Genomic DNA, 22,837 nt, shown 5'->3' with positions numbered 1-22,837 from the left:
AATTCTCAAACTCTAAATAATACTTCTTCTTCACTGTTCATCTCCTAATTCATCACCTCAAGGCACTTCCAGAAACACTCCAACAGAGTAGTGCCAACAGAGAGAGACACAAAGAGAGAGAGATCTGGTTGTGATACATAGATCTGGGTGCGAGACCTAAGAGACAAAGAGAGAGAGGGAGGGAGATCTGGTTGCTAGACATTGTGAGATAGCCTACAACAAACTCCCCTTTTCATTCCCCTGATTTTATGAGGCAAGCCAATACAGCACCTTCGACTACAGCACCTTCAACGAACGATTGGTTATCCACCTTCGACTAACATCACCTTCTTCAACCTTCGATGACTGTAAATGGATCATCTTCTCCTTCGTCGTTCTCCCTCGATGGCTCTCTCTCGCTCACGATGCGCCGTAGTCGTCTCCTCTCTTCTTCGTTCTCCCTCTGTGTTCTATCTTCTTCAACAAACCTAGGGTTCTATTTGGGGCTAAGATGATTAATTGGGGTTGAGATGGTAATATTAGGGATTATTATTGATTTGCAATAAAAAATATTTAATCAGGTTTTAAAAAAATGTTAAAAGCTACGTGGAAATGGTAAGTGAGAATTTTTTTTGACACATCAGCAATTGACACACTTCGGATTTAATTGAATTAAAAAAACTTTTTTAGGGACTACATTTGATGCAAATTTTTTTTAGGGACCAGGTTTGATTACCTTTCTAATTACAGGGACCTTTAGAGTATTTAAGCCAATATTTTATTATGTAAAAATATTAAATTAGGCTTTATCATCTTGCTATATTATAATTATATTATGTAAAAGTAATAATATGGGGGGACATTGGTTCAAAAATATATATATATATATATATATGGGGGGACATAATTGAATGATGGAATTGATATTGAGTAAACAGCCATTCTGGTTCTTGAATGTGTTCACTTGTGATGAAGTGGTCCTCAGCTTTTGAAAATGGGCTTTTTTCATCCCTGAATGTGTTGCCGTCGGTCAAGTTAGTCCTTGGCTCAGTTTTCCGTTAGTCCCTCAGACGGAAAACACCACATGTCACGTTTTTTTACATGTTGACATCCTAGTTGGCTCTCCAACGGTCAGAATGAAAGTTTCTAACCTGTCAATTTAGTCCTCATCATTGAATCTACATAATCACCCCCAATTCTTAACCTTGGAGCCCCAAATCAGAAACCCTAGTTCTTCAAACCTACAATTGGCTTCTTCAATTCTCTCAATCGTGAAATCACTACCTCTCGTTGTCGATTCTCATCCATTAACATGACAGTGGGCTCTAATTCTCGTGGTGGTCAGAGGTCAGGGCCGACATATCGTGAAGGTGGAAGTGCTTCTGTGAATGGCAGAGTTGTGCGCTGCAAATGTGGCGTCGAAGCAAAAGTGAGGATCTCTAGAACAAATTTGAACCCAGGTAAACCTTGGTATGGTTGTCATCTACCAAAGGTGAGTTTCTTCTCTTTCTTCTTCTTGAATGTTGATGCATGTTATATTTGTAACCCATGAACTCGTGATGAATGTTGTTTTTTTCCCAGAATCATCCTCAAAATTGCAATTATTTCCTCTGGGTTAGAGATGAAGAAGATGGAATTACAGAAGTAACTAGCTCAAGGGAGGAAGAGATCATGCAACTGAAAGCAATTTTACTGAAAAATCAAGCCATGATTGAAGAATTAAGGGTTAAGAATGAAGCTGTCATTGAAGGTATAATGGTGCTGAATCAAGCCATGATGGTGAAGAATGAGAGGGTCACACAAGAACTGAGGATGTTGAGAGTTTCTGTCTTAGGTTTAGTGTTGATGTTGGTGATAGTGTTCTTTTTGTTGCTTTATTCAGGTTCTGTTCACTTTCTAGGCAGTTAGAGGTTGAGTATGTTATGGAATGTTATGGAGAATGAGAATGTATGTAATGTTTATGAATTATACAATCCTCCTTGTTATGAATCATGCTACCATTTTAATGCAAAATGAAAATGACTGTGTTCAATCCTTGTTATCCCTGACTACTACAATCCCTGACAAAGATATACCAAATCAGGATAAATTCATTCTGCATAACATAAGTCAGGATCTTGTCATTGAAGATAATTACATAATCACACAATGACAAACATATACCAAATCAGCAAATTGACATTCAACATAAATAGATTCATTAAATAAGTCAGTTACCACAAAGTTATGGCACATTAAACAAACAACATTGTTCCCAAAATATATGAAGACCATAAAAGGCCTCCAAATGTAACCAAGACCATAAAAGGTGTCTAAATGCAACCTAGACAATAAAGGGGTTCCTTGGCAAATTACAATCCCATCATACTATGGATAGGGATATCAAAAAACAAAAAGACTTGGTTCATTAGTTGTTGTTGTTCTGCCCATTCCTTGGGAAATTGGGGGTAGGCATGAAAGTCATTTGTGCTCCATTGAAGACAGCAGGACCTGGTGGTGGTGAGCTTCTGACTTGAAATTGCATAGGGCCAGCTGATGTTGTTGGAGTGGAAGACATATTTATGTTGCGGGGGGGCCTGAAAACAATTCCTGTGCCTCTAGCTCTGATAGGAGGAGGCCTAAATCCAACAGCTGGAGCTCTTGGTGGCATAGGCAGAGTTGGAGGTCTTGGTGGCATAGGCAGAGTTGGAGTAGTTGGTGCCATTGGCTGAGTTGGAGTTGTTGGTGCCCTAGCTCTTGGTGCCCTAGCCTGAGTTGGAGCTGTTGGTGCCATTGGCTGAGTTGGAGCTGTTGGTGCCATTGGCTGAGTAGGAGCTGTTGGTGCCCTAGCTCCTGGTGTCCTCCTTGTGGTTGTGGCCTGTAAAGTAGTCATAAAATTGAAATTAATTTTAAACCATAGTGGTTTTCTATCAATGAATTAAAACAACATCATACCTCATTTGATGAGCCTGCATTTGCATTCTTTCTTTGTCTTGATGCCCTCCTTCTGGTTGTAACCTGTAAAGAACCATGTTGGATGTTAATCAGGGGTTGAAACCAAAACTAAACTGATGATGGAGCAGGATTTTACCTCAGATGATGGAGCAGGATTTGCAGCATTTTCACTGACAGGTTGAGGGATAGGCTGAGACAAATTTTCCTCAGGTGGTGCATTCTGTGATAAATCAATCTCAGTTTGATTTCCCTCATTTTCCTCAGGTGGTGGGGGGACCCATCCTGTAGGCATTACTGGACAACCAATGTTCATGCAGCCTCTAGTGTTATGATTGACTCCACCACACCTAGAACACTGAATGTCAGTATATGTTCTCCTCAACCTTGTGCCCCCAGCTGTTGTTGCCTCTGTGCTATCCCTTCTCCTACACTTCTTTGGCCTCCCAGGTTTTCTCTTCATTGGTGGTGGAACTGGCTTCAGGTATGGAGTAGCCTCCCAGAACTCTTGGCTCTGTGTTGGTTGTACATAGAACTCATAAGTAGCATTGTATGCACCTGTTGTCAGCCAACCATTGCAATAATTCTCTGGCCTATCATGTTTGTGAGCAATGGCAGCAATTGCATGCTTGCAAGGCATACCTGTGAGTTGCCAAAGTCTACAGGTGCAAGTTCCTTCATCCAATTTGACATCAACTCTTGTGTCATGACATTGAACCTCAAATCTATTCCCATCTGCATCACCAGCCCATACAGCGGTCCAGGGGCGACTATTTATCTTTTCCTTATCCAACTTACTCTGTTGGACTGGTGTTAGCAAACCTCTGTGTGCTGCTAGCTTCATTTTGTTGTTTGCCATAGTCCTCATTATGTAGCATCTTACTTCCTCCAGCAGAGTTAGAATTGGTTTCCCTCTATACTTGAGGATCTTGGCATTGAAGACCTCACAAGCATTATTGCATATATTATCACATTTGCATCTGACACTGAAATATGACTTGGTCCAAGCATGTTTTGGCCATTTGTCCAGGTATCTCCAAGCAGGTTCACTCTTCAACTTCACCTTGTCCATCTTCTTGTTGAATTCTATCACAGTAGTTGCTCTAGCACAATCCCAGACTGCATTCTTCAATTCTTTGTCTTTCCATTGCTTAGTAAAGTTTCTCCACAGATGCATTGCACAAAATCTGTGATCCACTCCTGGCATCACCTCCTGCATTGCTGGAATCAAACCCTGCAAGTGTATTAAAACAAAAATTAGTCCTTCAATTTCACAACTTAAAACCAAAATAGTCCTTATAATATTCGAGAACAGTCAATCTAGTCCTTACTAACCTTCTGCATATCTGAAATGAAGTTCCATCCATGTTGTCTGTAATCTCCAAGGTCCTCATGCAACAATCTCAGGAACCATAACCAATTATCCTTGTTCTCCACATCCACTATTGCATATGCAATCACAAAAATGTGATTGTTTGCATCCTGTCCAACTGCTGATAGTAGTTGCCCTCCAAAGTAACCCTTCAGAAAGCATCCATCAAGACCTATAAGAGGTCTGCAGCCAGCTTTGAACCCCCTCTTGCAAGCAGCAAGGCAGATATAAATCCTCTGAAACTGTGGATCAGAGCCAGTGATGGGAATGGTATCCATTGCAACAGTTGTACCAGGATTGCTCCTTCTAAGTTCCTGAGCATAGTCCCATAATTTAGCATATTGCTCCTTCTCACTACCTTCTACAGCTTTCCTTGCCATTTTCAGTGCTCTGTAAATCTTGGTGTCATCTAGATGGATGCCATATTCTTCCTTCATAACATCAAATGCTTCATGGTGAGATAGTGTTGGTTGAGTTCTCAATCTGGCTTGAAGTTTCTGAGCAACCCAAGCTGTTTTGGCTTGCTTATTCCTGAATGTCCTGTAGCAAGTGTGTGTCTCAACAAATGTCTTCACTTGAAAGCACTTTTGTGGCTTGCTCCAAGCACATAAGATCACCCAAGGGCAACTGTCTAACCTGCATGCAGCCCTGGCCCTGGTGCTATCATTCTTCTCTCATCTCATTTGCCTACCTGCATCAATTGTGTAGTCCCTGACTGCAGCTTTAAAGGTTGCCAAATCTGCAAATTCCATACCAAGCTCCAAAAACACTTTCCCACCCGGTTGAGCCTTGTACTGGGGGAAAATACGAGTCCTACTTTCTCCCTCATCACCTGAACTCACAGGACTCATAAGCTCTTCACTGTGATAGCTCATGGCCCCTTCTTCGCATGACCATTCAGTTTGTTCCACTTGGTCAGCAGGCTCCACATGTGCACTGTCTGAATCTGTACTTCCATAAGAAGCAGATTCAGTTTCACTACTATCCTCATCCCTTCTTCTCTTTCCCTTCTTCTTGTTGTTCACCTTCTTTCCCTTCTTACCCTTACCCTTATCCTTGCTTGGCTTGTTCTTACTAACTTTCTTACCCTTGCCCTTCTTAGCTTGCCGTGCAGCATTCTCCTCATTCAATATGTCAGCCAAAATTGCATCAACATCATCTGAAAAGTCATGCCTTGAGCCATTCACCACAACCTCCCTCACAGCCTCCCTCACAGGTTCCACCACAGCCTCTTCCACCACAACCTCTTCCACCACAGCTTCATCAACCACAACATCTTCCACCACAGCTTCATCAACCACAACATCTTCCACCACAGCCTCTTCCACCACAACTTCATCAACCACAGCCTCTTCCACCACTTCATCAACCACAGCCTCTTCCACCACAGCTTCATCAACCACAACCTCTTCCACCACAGCTGCTTCAACACCAACATTTCCAATTCCAACTCCATGGCCAGAAAGTAATTGATCATCATCATGATCAATGACCACATCAAACTCAAGCATTGGTGCTGGCGGCACAATAGTGAGTGGTTCAAACTCAGGGTGCTCAAAGTAAATGTAAACATCCCCCTCAGTGAACTTGGCCACTGAGATCATGTTAATCACAGAACCATCTCCATCAACCTTCTTCAGGTTAAGATCCTCTCCACCAGCCTTCCACCATATATTCTTGAAGCTCCCATAACCATGCTCTTTTCCCATTGCTTCAACAAGGAATGTATTCAAAGTGTCACCATCAATGTCATCCCAAACACAAACTTCACCATTGACATATTCCCAGTCTCCAGATTCCTTGTCTACTATGAGTTGTCCACCATGGTGCAAAAGCAAATTCACCCTGGAAGCCATCTGCATTCAACCCCAAGATTATTTTAGAACACTAAATCTGACATATTAGAAGGGTTCCAAGGGTTCCACACTCAAAATTTAGGGATTTAAACACTACAACATAATCGACCAAGTAGAAAGGACATATGACAATTTAACACAACAAAGATATCAACTTTCATCTCACAAATATGTTAACCGACAAAAAACCCAAAAAATTTCAGTCACAGCTTAACTAAACATGGAATCTTTTCTTCGAAAAACCTAAACAAGCTTCACAACTACTTCAATCAACCAACAACAAGCTCAAATCATGAAACCTAACCGTAAATTTCAAAACATGCAGATGAAAGGAACGAACTTTACATACCTGAAAGCAAGGGAACAAAACCTCTCTGCCACAAGCTTTCCAACGTCGATCACAGCTCCGGTTAACTTCGATTCACAGAGCTGTTGCAATGGATGAGAAACCTAGGGTTCTTCAGCCGTTCTTCACTCTCCTCTCTCTGTGTTTTTGGTTGCTTATCTCATGGGTAATAGGTGAAGAAACACTTGGTTTCCATAAGAAGCTGGCAGGGACTTATTTGCCCGACTTTGGCATCCATTAGAGGGTCAACACCTGTCCAGGGACTTATTTGACAGTGAAGTTTTGGAGGGAATATGAATAAGGAGCCAACTAGGATGCCAACGTGTAAAAAAACGTGACATGTGGTGTTTTCCGTCTGAGGGACTAACGGAAAACTGAGCCAAGGACTAACTTGACCGACGGCAACACATTCAGGGATGAAAAAAGCTCATTTTCAAAAGCTGAGGACCACTTCATCACAAGTGAACACATTCAAGGACCAGAATGACTGTTTACTCAATTGATATTTTTAGCAGGAGCAAAATGGAGCCCACTGAAAAGAAGGCAAACTGGAAATAATTGTTGGTCTGGGCTGGACACAGAAAACTTGGGCTCAGTATCGTGTAGTAATAAGGTATCATATTAAAAATTAGATCTTTTAACAAAAATCAAGGAGAGTTTAGTTGGTAGCAACTCAGATTATGGAAGCCTGTTTTGAGCCCATAATGGCTGAGCATTGGCCCTCCACTAGTGGTCTAGTGCATTTAAAAAAAAAACTGCACAAAGCTGTAGATATTGATAATGTAGGGATTATTGACAAAAATAATAATGTAGAGATTGAATCTGATTTTGTGATGTGATTTATCTTGTTTGGTTCCCTTTCTTTTGGATAGTGTGTCCATTATCTATTGCAGGAGCTTGTAGTTCGTTTCTGTTTTCTGTTCCCCTTCATTGAAAAAAATCAAGTCATGGTAAAAATAACCTATATTAGGTCAACGTGACAAAGACATATCAAAATTTGGAAATAGTTTAGCCGTTGAGGTTCATGTTTTAGAAAGCTTAACAAATCTTCTTTTTTCCCCATCCTGAATAACACTTAGGATGAACCATGTAGACAAACATAGTTTATATATGTCCCCATTTGGAAAAATTAATCTTATAACATAAACGTTTTATACCAACAACAAAAAAAACTTATGATTTACCCATAAATTATTTTGAACCAATTTTTTGCTTAATTTTTTACCATCAATCCTCTCTCAACACCATTTGGATTTTGATTGCTTGTGCTTGTTGAAGACTTCTGAATTGGTTGTTTGTGAGTATTGATTTGGTTGAGCATCCTATACAACTCCATGTGAAACTCCTTGAGCATCTCCTTAAGCACCTACTTCCCCAACTTCTTGAGAAGTTCTTTGTTCAAACTGAATTATTTGTGTGCAATCCTTATTGTTAATGTAAAACATGTAAGTTCTATCATACCAACACATGAGCTTTTTTGTGAGAGATCGCCTGTAAATTGGGCAGTGCCACAACTGCTTCGATTGATCAAATTACCAACGGTCTAAATCATCTAAAAGGACCAGCTCAAGCCGTCGACCATAATGGTCGAGGATTTGCCGACGGCGATGCTCAAGTTGGCATCATAGCAACTAATAAGTGTCACATAAACTCATTTCGTTACATAAGTTCATTCATTTTGAACATCATGACCCAAATCACATAATCACAATATCACAATATACAATATGTTAGAGGCCAAAAGTGCAATTAATCAAGTCTAAAATAAAATAAGAAAGGGCAGGTAAGAAGCCAGCACAACAAAGTGTAATGGAACAAGCAAATGAGGTTCCAACTTCCAACTCCCATCATCACCCATGTTCATGTATCACATTCACATCACACACAGATTCACCCATCTGAGTCTTCTCTCTTCTCTTCTACTCACTCCACTGTAATCAATCAAATCCCCAAATTCAGAGCCAATGCTGATGAATTCCTCCGGTAAACAACCCCAGCAGCAATCGTTCTTCTCTCTGCGAGGCTCACTCCTCACCCTCGCAATCCTCACCCTTCTCTGCTTCACCTACCTCTCCCTCAAGTACTCCACCCCTTCACCCCAGGTAAGCAATTCACCAAAACAAACCCCACCCCATTTCTAAATTTGCCATTTTTCACTGTTTTCTTGATTACCCATTTGTTTTTTCTGCTTTTGTTTTCCCAAGGTCCCTATTGCCAACCTCGTCGGAAACCCACAGGTGGTGGAGCACAACCGTGATGACGACGACGCTGTTGATGATGATGAGTTCGGCGATGTGTATCACTCCCCGCGTGTTTTCAAGCTTAATTACGCGGAGATGGTGAAGAATTTCAAGGTTTACATATACCCAGATGGGGATCCAAAAACGTTTTACCAGACGCCGCGGAAGCTCACCGGAAAGTATGCCAGCGAGGGCTATTTCTTCCAGAACATCAGGGAGAGCCGCTTCCGCACCCTCGATCCCGATCAGGCTCACCTCTTCTTCATTCCCATCTCCTGCCATAAGATGCGTGGCAAGGTATGCTTCCACATCTTGCATTTTGTACTCCTTTTGATTATGAGATCCGGTAGTGGCTATGTTGTATGAGAAATTGTAGAATGTTAGTGCTTTGTTTCTGGTGTGTTTTACTAGTGATTGGTAGATATTCTCCAAGAATCTTTTAATGTGTGTAACCACTAGAGGTAGGAAGAGTGATCGATATGATATGTGATGTGACCAGAAGAACAGAGAGTTAGAGAGAAAAAATAGGCGTCCCGATGTATGCACTGGTTGGTTGTTTGGTGGTACGCGTATCATTACTAATATTTTAATAAGTAGTAAAAAAAGGTTCACAATGGTTGGTCTGGATGGTTAAGTGTTTGCGTCTTGGAGGAATGCAATCTCATCTCCTGCTTGTGTATATTATGCAGGGTACATCTTATGAGAATATGACCATAATTGTCCAAAATTACGTGGAGAGCTTAATAGCGAAATATCCTTATTGGAACAGAACCTTGGGTGCTGATCACTTCTTTGTCACTTGTCATGATGTTGGTGTAAGGTCAACTGAAGGACTTCCATTTCTTGTAAAGAATTCCATCCGAGCAGTGTGCTCCCCCAGCTATGATGTTGGATTCATTCCACACAAAGATGTTGCTCTCCCGCAAGTATTACAGCCGTTTGCTCTTCCATCTGGAGGGAATGATATAGAAAACAGGTGAAAAATACTCTTAACCCCTAACTCTTAGTTGATTGATTCACCCAAATTGGTTCAGGTTAGGTTTTGGAGATATGATTTGTCATCCTGTTTCCTAAGTTGTGTGTTAATCTTGTTATGGTCCTTCATGAGAGGCATGGAAATTATTTGGCGTTTCTCATAATGCACAAACAACTTTATCTTAAACGTACTCACAACCCTCAAGTCTTTAGTTTCTATAATAGTCTGCAGTTGCACTTCAATTATCCATGTTGTGCTTCAGTTTTTGAAAATTTATGTAACCTTGTTTAACATATCTACCTTGTGGATCTTAATATCTTCCATGCAGTATACTCTACTGGAAAAGAGCCATAGACATGAAAAATGCCGTTGACTCTCACAACTTATGATCTTCATTTTGTGATTTGCAACGAAATGTTTTTATGAATTCCTATGGTTCTGATTGCTATCTTATCCAAGAACCTGATTTTTTATTCTATTTTTCATTTTATGTAAAATACGATGAAAAGTAATGGAGAATTTAGTATTTCAAACAACAAAATTAGTGAGGAAAGTGGATACTAAGATAATTTATTTCATTAGATAAATGAATGTTGCTGGTGCATTGATAGGTCTGTATGATAAATTATCAATAAACAATGGTTCTACATCCTACTTATTCATTCTGAAAAATTGATGAATTTGTGCTTTGCAGGACTACTCTTGGATTTTGGGCTGGTCATCGTAACTCTAAAATTAGAGTTATTCTTGCTCGTGTTTGGGAAAATGACACAGAACTTGATATTTCAAACAACAGAATCAGTAGGGCTACTGGGCATCTAGTGTACCAAAAGAGATTTTACAGGAGTAAGTTTTGTATATGCCCTGGTGGATCACAGGTTAATAGTGCTCGAATAGCAGACTCTATCCATTATGGATGCATCCCTGGTAAGAATCAAACTTACTGATGTTTTTTCCCTTTATTTTTATAGTTGTATTGCATATTAAGTACCCTAAAATTGCTTGCCTTTATGACAGTGCTGGTATATATAAACTGAATACTTTTTGCTTAATGGTTTTTGTCATGTTTCATGGACAATAAGAGATTGGTAGATTTACCTTAGATTTCTCTTATTTTGGTCTCAGATGCCCATGTTCCTTTTTTACTATGCTAGAATATGAATTAAATAGTCTATTATGAAACATTTTCAAGCTCCTTCTTTGGTTACTTTTATCATTCCTAAGACGGTATTGCAAATTTTACTGACGTGTGTTAGGCATTCCTATGTTATACCAGTGAGAATTATCAGTAATGGGCAAAAGAGGGATTTTGGGTTGTGACAAGCTTGCATACAAAGGTCTCTCACCCTCCCAAAGGTCTTAGTTGCTTACAGAGGTCTGCAACCCTCCCTGTTTAACGGTCCCAAAACTTAATCAATGACTGGATGTTCTGTCTCATGTATCATCTACCTTCTTTTATCTTTGCTTCTAACAGTATCCCTTCCTTCTGGTCCTCCTTGCAAGAGGCTAGGCTCTTACAACCCCAAATCCCTCTTCTGCTCCTTTCTCAAGATTCCCACATGATCTAGCATAGGAATGCCTAACAGTATGATGATTGAGTGACTGAAATATGGTGGTTTAATCATCTATTAATTTATAGGATTTTATATGGTTCAATTTGAAAAAGTAGATTTCTCAAGTGGAGCAGATTACTAATAGGTGCAACTCTTTTAAGGTTGGATTATGCCTAACAAAATGGAAGGCCTTGGGATCAAATTTAGGACCTTCCACCCAAACTCCACTCCTCCAATCACCTTGGCTGAAGTTGAAGTATTTTATCTGTGGGTGATAAATAAATTTCAAATTCAGTAGTAGTTAGAACCCACCTAAACAAATTACATGTATACTTCTGCCCTACACGAGTGACATTTTACCTAAAACTTGGTTCGAATAAATTATTGTTACCTGTTAATGGTTTTGAGTTTGATATTCTGGCATTTGGGATGAAATTTGTTTGTCTTTAGACAATTGTGTAACTGACCTGAAATTTTTAATGTTGTTTGCAGTGATATTATCAGATTACTATGACCTTCCTTTTAATGATATTATTAACTGGAGAAAATTCGCTGTTGTACTCAAGGAGAGTGATGTATACCAGCTTAAACAAATCCTCAAAAATATATCGCAAGCTGAGTTTGTTACACTTCATAATAATTTAGTAAAGGTATCAATCCTCTTATTTCTTTACATGAAGTCTATATGTTGGTGAAATATTTTATTTTTCACCCTTGGTTTATAGCTCAGAAATCTTTAAATGTTACAAGTTTCATTTTTTTGTGCATTTTCTTATTTGTTGTATTTAAATTTAAACTTTGAAAAGTTAGAATAAAATTTTAAAATGTAATAAAAAGATGGCGTCTGGTACTGATCGTTGTCTGCCCATAGAAATTTTCATTTGCTATTGAATTATCTGTTAGTATGGTGAAACTGACAAAGAAAGTTTGCCATGTTCTATCAGGTTCAGAAACACTTCCAATGGAATTCGCCCCCAGTCGGATATGATGCTTTTCATATGGTCATGTATGACCTCTGGTTACGCCACCACGCGATCAAATACTGATATTAAGATACTCTTGCTTTGTATACACCTCATAGTTCTAGCAAACCCAGAGAGCACTGTAAATACGTTCCGGTTTTTTATGTAAAATCTAGTTTTTCAATATTCTTGCTCCCAGAACAATAGAACATTTCTTTATCATTATTATTTTTTTGTGCAGTAGAGCATTTCATCGTTTTTATTTGTTATTAATTTGCTGTGAACTGACTTGGTTGAGCAGGCCAAGACTACTAAGTTAAGGCAGGCGCAATGGTTAAGATTTGTTCAAAAACTGATCTGACTTGAACTGGGTTGGTTTGGCTTTCATCTACAACAACTAAACCATAGTAACTATAAGTTTATCATTTGGTTTAATTTGTAACATAATGCAGAAAATACATGAATTTTTAGATTTTTAGATTTTTAGATAGTATTGTTAGAAGAAATGGGAATTTTGGTATAACACAGCACAATCGTTAACCTGATATTTGATACACTAAATTTGAGAACTGCAGCTTGGGGCAGAGACATACTCAGCTTCCATGGTGGATAGAACTTCGCAATGGTGTCTTTCTTGTTACATGGCCATGTGGCCAGTGACTCTCCAAGAACTTGACATATGTTACCTGTGCCTTTTTTCTTCGAAAAATGATTCCTGAACCACTGAATAGTAGAAACACCCCTAAACACCCATTTTTCCTGCGGATTTGGCCAAATAATACACTGAACTAACCACCTAAATACACATGACTAACCATAAAGCACAGAACCGTGTAAAGTTGAAATTCCTAAATTAGGGATTTGGCCAAATAATACATTGAACTAACCACCTAAATACACATGACTAACCATAAAGCACAGAACCGTGTAAAGTTGAAATTCCTAAATTAGGGATTTGGCCAAATAATACACTAAACTAACCACCTAAATACACATGACTAACCATAAAGCACAGAACCGTGTAAAATTGAAATTCCTAAATTAGGGATTTGGCCAAATAATACACTAAACTAACCACCTAAATACACATGACTAACCATAAAGCACAGAAACCGGTTCTGTGCTTTATGGTTAGTCATGTGCATTTAGGTGGTTAGTTCAGTGTATTATTTGGCCAAATCCGTAGGAAAAAGGGGTGTTTAGGGGTGTTTTACTGTGTAATAGTTCATGAATCATTACTGTTTTTCTTCTGATCTATCACACGCAAAATCAATTATCACAATAACATACAATATCAAAACTAGAACCTTTGTTATACAAAAGGTCAAGGTTACATGTGCTAGTAAGCTACTTGATGATCCTTGACACCAGGAACAGTTCTTAATACTAGTAATACAACTTTTAACTACTTTTTATGTCTATAATTTATCATTAGATATTACACCCTCCGGTCACTATTATAATTTATAAGCAAAAGTTAGTTTTGTAGGTTCATTTAATAAATAATGTATGTGACCATTTTAATGACCACATACATCATTTATTAAATGAATCTAAAATACCAACTTTTACTTATAATAGTAATCGAATGGTGTAAATTTGAGTCATTATTCTCAATTCATGTATTTTCCTCCTGTAACCTAAAAAAATACTCAATTCATGAAAAGTCATGACATCATTCTCAATTCTCGTGAAGTTATGTCATATAAATAATAGTTTAAAATTTAAATAAATAAATGTTTGATAAGATTTGTCTTTTCTTGATCATCATAAGTCTTATCTCAGAAGGGTAAAATTTACTCAAATAAGAGATAAAAATGTAACTTTTCCCTTATTTTACCACTGGCTTTCCTCATCTTATTTTTTTTGTTTGATGAAAGAATCCTATACGGGATACAATCTGTATCAAGCCAAGAATATTCACATTTTACGAGCAATAATTGATATAAAAATATAGGATAAAAAAGAGTAAGTTTTATGCATTATTTAGATTAATGGAAAATTGGAAAAAAAAATTCCTCTGCTTATTTAGCTGGATGAAAAATTTATAAAGTGAATCGTTAATATATATTTTCCACCTTTGATAAGATAAAAATATCAATTCAACCTCATACTAGATAAACTAGATTAAAATTAAAATAAATTATATTGTTACTCATTATTCGTATTTTCATTCCATTTGCTGGGGAAAAACTTTAATGTGCATGCTTCTCTTCTCACGTCAACTATTTTCATCATACATTTAAATAAGAGAATATATTTGCTTCTAAAGAGTGGAGGGTCTGTATGTGTTTTGTGAAGCAAACAAATTTACTGACCATCTTGCAAACTGCAAAGCTTAGACATTTCATACATAATTTGTGTTTTGGTCTAGTTTCTTTCGTAAGGGATGATGTTATACAGGGATCTCTTTTTTCTAGGATTTTGAACATTTGCCTTCATTACTATTAAAATAAAGAAAATAATGATCTATATGCACTAACGTATAAAGTTTCTTTACACGTATGAGAAAATTTGTTATTTAATTTAATTAGTTGACGTGACACATTTTTAAAATCTGATTACATTGTTGGTGCATCCTTATTTTCTCTAAAATAAAAATTCGCTCAACTTTTCTTATGACCATTGTCTCAATTTTTTCGTCTCTAAGGGTTAGCTCAAGTGATAAGAGTTAAATGACATAAGGGTTTAATGAGATGAATGGTGAAGAGTTTAGATTCGAACCCTAACTGAGAATGAACTAATTTACTAATATTATTAACAACTAACATTTCTCAATTAAATAAAATTGCTGTCAAATGTTTTGAAGTATTAGTTAGAGCTAATGGTCAATGTTCTGGATTGTGGTCCCTTAGAGCAACTCCAATGCTTAGGCTCTTATTTGGGCTTTTATACACTATTCAGCACTATTCTACACTATTCATGTGCCACGTCAGACTTAAGAGCCTGCTAAGAGCCTGAAGCAGATTTTGCTCCAATGCATGGGCTCTTAAATTACTATTACAAGGGTCCCACTGTGTCCCACCATACAACATTAAATAATGATATTTATTTTCACCTAATTTAGATTTAAAATTTAATAGTATATCAATACTTCAACTAGAAATTAATTTAATTATTACTTATACTAATTTAATTTAAAATTAATTTTCCTAAAATTTTAAAAAAAGTACATTGTATTGAATTATAGAAATAAAAGAGAGCCAAACTTGAGAGAGAGAGCCTCATTAAAACCTTACTAGGAAAAGCCCAATTGGGATACAAGCCTAGTGAAGGAAAAAGAGTACAACAATCCCTAAGAGAGACCTTAATACATTACATTAACAAAATAAATACGAAAGGAAATACATGAGAATGAAAAATAAACAACAATACATTTGAAACGAAATACACATCAAGGCGTGAAGATTAAGTTTCATTATTATCGATTTCAGGAAGGTCCCAGATATGCTCCACCAAGTCTGCTTGAAGTTGGCGATGGATTGACTTTTCAATTTGATGTGCTCTCCTTTCCAACATATTTCTAAAAGCGGGAATAGGACCGCTTAATACTTCAGCATCCGATATGTCATTATTGACCTGCTCATAAACAAAATTACCTTTGTACGTGTTGCGCTCATCTTCAACAATCATGTTATGCAATATGATGCAAGCATAGATGATTGACTTCATGTCATTCGGATGCCACCAGCGTGATGGACCACGGACAATCGCAAACCGAGATTGGAGCACTCCGAATGCACGTTCCACGTCCTTTCTTGCTGCTTCTTGTCTTTTGGCAAACTTTTGCTTTTTTTCTCCTTGTGGCATTGGGATGGTCTTCACAAATGTACCCCACTCGGGATAGATACCGTCTGCTAGATAGTATCCCATGTGATACATTGTTTCATTCACTCTAAATTTCACCATGGGAGCAGCTCCACGCAAAACCTCATTAAACACCGGAGATTGGTTTAGCACAGTAATGTCATTATTTGAGCCTGCAATGCCAAAAAATGCATGCCAAATCCACAAGTCTTGTGATGCCACTGCTTCAAGCATGATTGTGGGTCTTCCATGATCACCTCGGGTGTATTGACCTTTCCACGCAACTGGACAATTCTTCCATTCCCAATGCATACAATCAATGGAACCTAACATACCTGGAAATCCACGAGACTCCCCCCATTGAAGTAGGCGTGTCATGTCTTCCTCGTTTGGACGCCTCAAGTATTGCCCACCAAATACTTCACACACACCTTCTACAAAATTCTTTAAGCACTCAATTGCAGTACTTTCACCAATTCTAACGTATTCATCAACACTGTCAGCAGGTGATCCATACGCTAACATACGAATAGCGGCGGTGCACTTTTGTAATGGTGATAGACCTTGTCTTCCAACTGCATCAACGGACATTAAAAAGTACGGGTTATAAGACCCAAGGGCCTCTACAATTCTGAGGAACACATGCTTTCGCATTCGAAACCTTCGTCGGAAAAGCTCTTCCGTGTATACAGGATTTTCAGAGAAGTAGTCCTTCATCAACCGCTCGTTCCCAGCTTCACGATCTCTCTTTATTACTCTTCTTGTTTTCTTGGGCCTAACGGTGTTGGCATGTTGTTGTTGTTGTTGATAGAACTCCATCTCCTGCTGCATCATATCTTCAACGAACGTGTCATTCATAAAATCCTCCACACATTCGTTGTAAAATGTGTTCCAGTCGGGTAAATTGTTTGGATCCATTATATGGCACAAATGACAAAATATTGGTGTAATTTGATAGGAGGAATACAAGATGAGAGAACGAAAGAACTGTTGAATGTTGAAATGAATGAAATATGGCATGAATAAATAAGAGTAACAACGGTTATATTCCCAACGGCTATATTCCCCAACGACTATATTCCCAACGGCTATATTCCCAACGGCTATATTACCCAACCGCTATATTCCCAACGGCTATATTTCCCAACGGCTATATTTCCCAACGGCTATATCCCCAACGGCTATATTCCCCAACCGCTATATTCCCCAACGGCTATATTCCCCAACATTGACATAGTACTTATTACGAAATTTGAATGATAAAATTACGACATTGACAATATACTAATTAAGAAATTAGAATAACGAAATTACAACATTGATTCAGTACACATGAAGAAGCTAGAATAATAAAGTTACAACATTGATGCAATACACATTAAGAAATTGGAAGAATAAAATTACATGACTAATACACATTAAGAAACACAAGAAGATTTAAGACATTCCTAGTTCACTTAAGGCGAAAGCACGTAGTGCGTTATGCGTACGCAACTCCTCATCGTTCATTCCAGATGTGTTCTTGTTAAGGATATCCATATATGCCCGAAAGTTCTCCGCCTTCTTAAATTTGAGTTCTTCCTGTCTCAATTGCAGTTCACTTTGTTTCAGTTGTTGGTCAGCTTGTTGCAAATCTAGTTCTCTGTTCCTTATCTCCCTAAAATTTGCCATCATTTCCATTTTAGCCTTCCCCATGGCTAACACATCAGGGTGAGGAGCAAAAGATAGAGTACTTGACGCAGTATCTGTTGTTTTGGCCTTTCTCTTCTCTGCCTTCTTGCCCTTCGGGCGAGTTGTTGGTGGTGTTGCCTCATATTCGTCGCAATCAATTGATGCACTTGGGTCAGTCGATGTTCCGTCGGCGCCAGCTCCTGACTTCTTTTGTCCCCTTGAATTGGTTTTCATTGATTGTCCCTTCCACTTTGGTTCATCTTTCACCATCCGCCATACATTCTCATGTGTGAAATCTTTTTTATGGTCTACCTGAAATAGGGCATGCGCCTCAGCCATGATATCCTTCTCTGAGTGTCCACTTTTCCAAGGAGTGGTAACTTTGTTGTAGCAACCGGTAAAGAATTGAATATCTTTACTCAATTTTCCAAAACGACATTTCAGCATCTTCCCTGTCCTCGGAGGAGTGTCAAAGTCACGGTACTCATCAAATTGGTCGCGGATCCTATCCCAAAACTTTGCTGCCGTTTGATCAGTTCCCACCGTCGGATCCTTAGAAATGTTGAGCCATGATTGAACAAGAAGTAAATCGTCTTTAACCCTCCATCTGGTGCGTTTCTTTCCAGAAGATTGATCCTCATCTTCAAGATCAATATCATCTAGACCCTCGTGTTGTGTATCATCAGGCGTAGCCTCACATTGTGTATCAGAGACTTTTGAACCAGTGCTACCAGTAGGAGGGGCTTGGCTTTGAAATTGGTATTGTGGTGGATACATGGGGTATTGTGGATTTGTGAAATTTTCATCAGGGTGAAGTGGTTGGTTTTGAGATGTATATGGAAACATTTGGTACTGAGAATTATGAACATTGCCACCGGTGTGAGGCGATTGGTTTTGAGGTGGATATGAAGACATTTGGTATTGAGAATTTTGAAAATTGCCACCGGGGTGATGCGGTTGGTTTTGAGGTGGATATGGAGACATTTGGTGTTGATAATTTTGAAAATTGCCACCGGGGTGATGCGATTGGTTTTGAGGTGGATATGGAGACATTTGGTGTTGAGAAATTTGAAAATTGCCTCGGGTGTGACGCGCTTGGTTGTGAGGAGGAAATGACGGCGTAGGTCGAAACACCTGTGAAGGTTGGTTTCCTTGTTGTAACACCGGCGGAGGTTGAGAACTTTCATTGGTGGGAAGTGTTTGATCGTCCAACAAATCATAGTATTGTTGATAATGTTGGTGATCCATTTTGAATTGATGTGTAAAATGATGAAGTGCACACTATATATAATGTATAAAAGCTGAAAATGGGAGAGAAACGGTCTGATAACCGGCCAAACCAGTCAGACAACCTAAAACGGTTAAAAAACCGGCTCCAGCCGGTCAAAACCGGTCTGAAACCGGTCCACAACGGGAGGGTGACCTGCTGGGCAGGTCACCCTATATATAAACCCATCAAGAGCCCCATTTGTGAACCCTAGCCGCCTCTCCCCCTCCCCCCCCCCTCGAAACCCTCTTCTCCTCCCCTCTTCTCTTCTTCTTCTTCTCCTCCCCTCTTCTCTTCTCTTCTTCTTCTTCTCCCCTCTGAAACCCAACCCACCTCTGCAACCCCACCACCACCACTGAAACCCAACCCACCGAAAGCCTCTTCTTCTTCTTCTCCTCCCCTCTTCTCTTCTTCTCCCCTGCCTCCTCGAAACCCCCTTCCCTTCTTCTCCCCTCTTCTCTTCTTCTTCTTCTCCCCTCTGAAACCCAACCCACCTCTGCAACCCCACCACCACCACTGAAACCCAACCCACCGAAACCCAACCTCACCACTGAAACCCAAAACCCACCTCACCACCACTGAAACCCAAAACCCACCTCACCCCCACCGAAACCCAACCCACATCACCGCCTCAAACACCCACCACCACAGCCAAAATCCACCTCACCGCCCCCAAATCGACTTACCACCACCCAAATCGGAGCCACCAGATCAGATCAGGGGAAAGGAAGCCCCTTTTCGCACATTCAAGTCTCCCTTTCAACAAGATCGGACATGCAAGGCTCAGAATTTTTTTTTTTCCTATGTAAATATCAGTTGCAGTGTAAAAGTTTGATTTTGGTTGTAAAGTTTGGATTTTTTTTTAAAAAAATTGATTTTGGTTTTGTTCTTGTGTTAGTTTATTTCAAATCTGTTCTTCTTCTTCTTCTTCCCTTCTACCGTTTCTTCCCTCTGAAAGTAGTTGATGAGGAGCATGTGAGAGAAAATAATCGTTTTTTAATATAAGAGCTCATTAAGCAGGAGCTCTTGCAGAAGAGCCTATGGACTGTAGCTAAGAGCTTTAAGGCTCTCTCCAATGCAGGGAAAAAATAAGAGCCGGCTCTTAGCAACTCCAGCTGGCCTAAGAGCCCAGCGTTGGAGTTGCTCTTAGGACATCGCTTTTCCCATTAGCATAGATTTTGACAAAAAAATTGGATTGGCCACTAATGTCAAACTCACCATAAATAACCAGCTGATGTTGTCAACCGTACCGTATTTTACGAATGAAAATTGATAGTATACTATATCACCAAGAAAATGACTTCTTCAAAGTAAACTCGTATATAATATAAAAATATGAAGTACTGAAGTAGTAACTTGCATGATTAATTATTTGAACTGACCAAAAGTTCAAAACTGATCGAATTGACTTGAATTTAATTAATTTTTTCGTACAAGTTTGAATTGAATTCACAACTTCATTTATAATTTGCAGTTGCTCCAAAGTAGTTGCAGCTGGCTGCTGGAAATTTTACACACAACTTGGTCCGTCAGCATACCACGCTCTGTATATACTACCTTTGCAAGTGATTCCGTTATCACAAAACACGGTTCCAAACAAAACACTAGGTCATTCTATTTGAGAATGTTAGAGAAGCTAACCTATCTCAAATCCCAATTCATTAGGTGTGTATACCTGCAGAGGGTCAACCCTCCCAAATGTAGATTTAGACTCTATTAAATATGATATATTGTTTGAAGAGTATTTGAATATCTCACAATATCCAATTGTATCTATGGATAATTTTTTTTATCGATCTTAGATTATATCTTTGAATTAGTTCTATATCTTTGAACATGAGCTGCTGTTTAGTACCAAAATAAAAACTAATGAAAATCAAGAATGATAAGTAACGTGGCAAAACAACATGGATAATGGCTCAAACTGCATTTGGCGGAAAACATTGAGAAGGCCTAGCAATTGATTCTTGTGCTTCATTTTGTGATATTTAAGCTTTTTTCATCTTTGAAATATGACATGTTTGAGTAAGAAATTTAATTAAGCAGTTATATCAAAATATATTTAATATTTACAAGCTAATTAAGAAAATTGTTTTTTTTTGAAAAGTAAATTAAGAAAATTGTTGAAATAAGATGAAAATAGATTATGAATAAACATAATCTTTTATTCATAACTTCATATATATAACATATAAACAGTTCATGAAAATAATCTCAAAATAGTTTATAAAATCATACACTACAAAAAAAACGTTATTTAGTGGGGGTTATTTAGCGGGGGTTGTTAAAACCCCCGCAGATTACATTAATTTTCATTAGTTAGGGGAGGTTTTAATAACCCCGCAAAAAATTACGTTATTAACTCTCCCAATTTTCACTCTCTGAACTCTCATCTCACTCTCACTCTCACTCTCACTCTGAACTCGTTTCTCATTCTGACTCTCTCGATTGCAACCTGATTCGTTAACCATGGAAGCTCCTGAATCCTTTCCACCGATTTGATCTCTCGATTTCCACCGATTGCAACCTGATTTGATCTCTCAATTTCCACCGATTTCAACCTGATTCACTCTCGATTTCTTCTGATTCGACTCTCAATTTCACTCTCCTGATTCCACTCTCGATTAAACCCTAAAATCTACTCTCGATTCTCTTCATGATTCCTCAATCTCCAGTGTTTCACGAGAAAACGCCCAATCTCTGCTTCACTTGCATTTTCCTGGTAAGAACTCAACTCCACTTCCATATGAGTTTCAATTTTGCTTCTGATTTTGAGTTTTGTTTCTCTTTGGAATCACAAATTAGGCAGAAATTCTCTGGAGCTGGAACCTAGACATTGTTAGGAGCTGGGAGGTAAGTCGATTTCGTTTGCTTAACTTGAATTTCTATGGCTGGATTGGTATGATATGATCGAGTAAAACTGTGGAAGTGAATACAGGTTTTCCAGTTTCAATTGACTTCTGGGAGTGTTGACTTGTTTCATACGATTGATAACTTGGATCTATCCCAATTTTTCAATGAAATACTCAAGTTGAATCTGAATGGGGAACCCCTTTTAGCTACTAAAATTCCTATATTAGAAACAAAGCGAATAGTATAAAATCATTTATTCTGTTTGATATCAGCATCTAGCATTGACATCAGCTGCATATTCTGTTATAGAAGAACGTTGCACACTAGTATTTATATTTACTTTTCCAAGTCTTGTGTTGGTGATGTTTGTAGCCAGTATAAATGGGATTATCCCTTATAGCTGCATATCTCTATTTTATATTTCTATAAGCAGTGATGGTATTATGTTTTGCTTGCTCCCCATAAGAGCTTGTTCTTGTTGATGTTTAATGGCTTGTTTTCTCCTTTTAACTGTGTTTTAGGCAGGAATAAGTTTCAAGGCAATCTCTATTGCACTACAAGAACATATTTTCCTTATCATTTCAATATTTTATGAAGCAGAATTTTTTTTATACTGTTATTGGGAACTGATTGGTACTGTCATTTTGAGCTATTAATCATTTTGTTGCTTGATAGGTTTTTGCTTTGTTTATGCAGTCATGCCAAGGTTCAAGCGTTTCCACAACCCACAAAAATCAGCTTACATACACACAAGATATTAATGAGCTTTTAATGGTTAGCCTGCAAAACTTGAGCTTAACTCATTTATATAAACTGACTGTTTGGTGAAATTTAATTTCGCCATTTGAACACTTTCTTCTTAAACCATGTATCGTTTTCAAATCTTCCTTGGGAGAAATAAATACTGCTGAGTAGAATATGTATATGCTTTTAGTGGTGCGTTATGAGTTTATGACTAATTAGCATCTTAGCCTGTGTGCACTACACAGAAAAAATAATATAGACCAGATTCCTATGATCCTTG

General features: G+C 38.4%; 4 protein-coding genes across 4 annotated transcripts; 2 read left to right on the top strand and 2 right to left on the bottom strand.

The window, feature by feature from the left end:
• The first annotated feature begins 930 nt into the window (after positions 1 to 930).
• On the top strand, positions 931 to 2,008 carry LOC130735751 (uncharacterized). The gene is made up of 2 exons (XM_057587649.1): positions 931 to 1,471; positions 1,561 to 2,008. Exons 1-2 carry the CDS (start codon positions 1,292 to 1,294, stop codon positions 1,885 to 1,887), a joined length of 507 nt encoding a protein of 168 aa, XP_057443632.1. The 5' UTR covers positions 931 to 1,291; the 3' UTR covers positions 1,888 to 2,008.
• Positions 2,009 to 8,276: 6,268 nt separating this feature from the next.
• On the top strand, positions 8,277 to 12,488 carry LOC130740100 (probable glycosyltransferase At5g03795). Its single transcript, XM_057592604.1, has 6 exons — positions 8,277 to 8,586; positions 8,689 to 9,021; positions 9,414 to 9,700; positions 10,395 to 10,627; positions 11,746 to 11,903; positions 12,198 to 12,488. Exons 1-6 carry the CDS (start codon positions 8,449 to 8,451, stop codon positions 12,297 to 12,299), a joined length of 1,251 nt encoding a protein of 416 aa, XP_057448587.1. The 5' UTR covers positions 8,277 to 8,448; the 3' UTR covers positions 12,300 to 12,488.
• A 2,936-nt stretch (positions 12,489 to 15,424) lies between these two features.
• LOC130740099 (uncharacterized) lies at positions 15,425 to 17,004 on the bottom strand. The gene has a single exon (XM_057592603.1). It carries the CDS (start codon positions 16,938 to 16,940, stop codon positions 15,624 to 15,626), a length of 1,317 nt encoding a protein of 438 aa, XP_057448586.1. The 5' UTR covers positions 16,941 to 17,004; the 3' UTR covers positions 15,425 to 15,623.
• A 455-nt stretch (positions 17,005 to 17,459) lies between these two features.
• On the bottom strand, positions 17,460 to 18,608 carry LOC130737099 (glutathione S-transferase T3-like). Its single transcript, XM_057588869.1, has one exon. The coding sequence runs from the start codon at positions 18,606 to 18,608 to the stop codon at positions 17,460 to 17,462; it is 1,149 nt and encodes a 382-aa protein (XP_057444852.1).
• Positions 18,609 to 22,837: the final 4,229 nt, after the last annotated feature.

This window comes from Lotus japonicus, chromosome 2 (assembly GCF_012489685.1).
Source record: "Lotus japonicus ecotype B-129 chromosome 2, LjGifu_v1.2".
Classification (NCBI taxonomy): Eukaryota; Viridiplantae; Streptophyta; class Magnoliopsida; order Fabales; family Fabaceae; genus Lotus; species Lotus japonicus.
Note: the sequence above shows the minus strand (reverse complement) of the source record. Positions and strands in the feature narration are given on the sequence as shown.

What these genes read in the sequence shown, in the direction of transcription:
- LOC130735751 (XM_057587649.1), top strand. Translation starts at nt 1,292, where the DNA reads ATGACAGTGGGCTCTAATTCTCGTGGTGGTCAGAGGTCAGGGCCGACA. An exon ending in ATGGTTGTCATCTACCAAAG is followed by an intron (nt 1,472 to 1,560) that starts GTGAGTTTCTTC and finishes TTTTTTTCCCAG; the next exon opens with AATCATCCTCAAAATTGCAA.
- LOC130740100 (XM_057592604.1), top strand. Translation starts at nt 8,449, where the DNA reads ATGCTGATGAATTCCTCCGGTAAACAACCCCAGCAGCAATCGTTCTTC. An exon ending in ACTCCACCCCTTCACCCCAG is followed by an intron (nt 8,587 to 8,688) that starts GTAAGCAATTCA and finishes TGTTTTCCCAAG; the next exon opens with GTCCCTATTGCCAACCTCGT. An exon ending in GGGAATGATATAGAAAACAG is followed by an intron (nt 9,701 to 10,394) that starts GTGAAAAATACT and finishes TGTGCTTTGCAG; the next exon opens with GACTACTCTTGGATTTTGGG.
- LOC130740099 (XM_057592603.1), bottom strand. Translation starts at nt 16,940, where the DNA reads ATGGATCCAAACAATTTACCCGACTGGAACACATTTTACAACGAATGT.
- LOC130737099 (XM_057588869.1), bottom strand. Translation starts at nt 18,608, where the DNA reads ATGTCTTCATATCCACCTCAAAACCAATCGCCTCACACCGGTGGCAAT.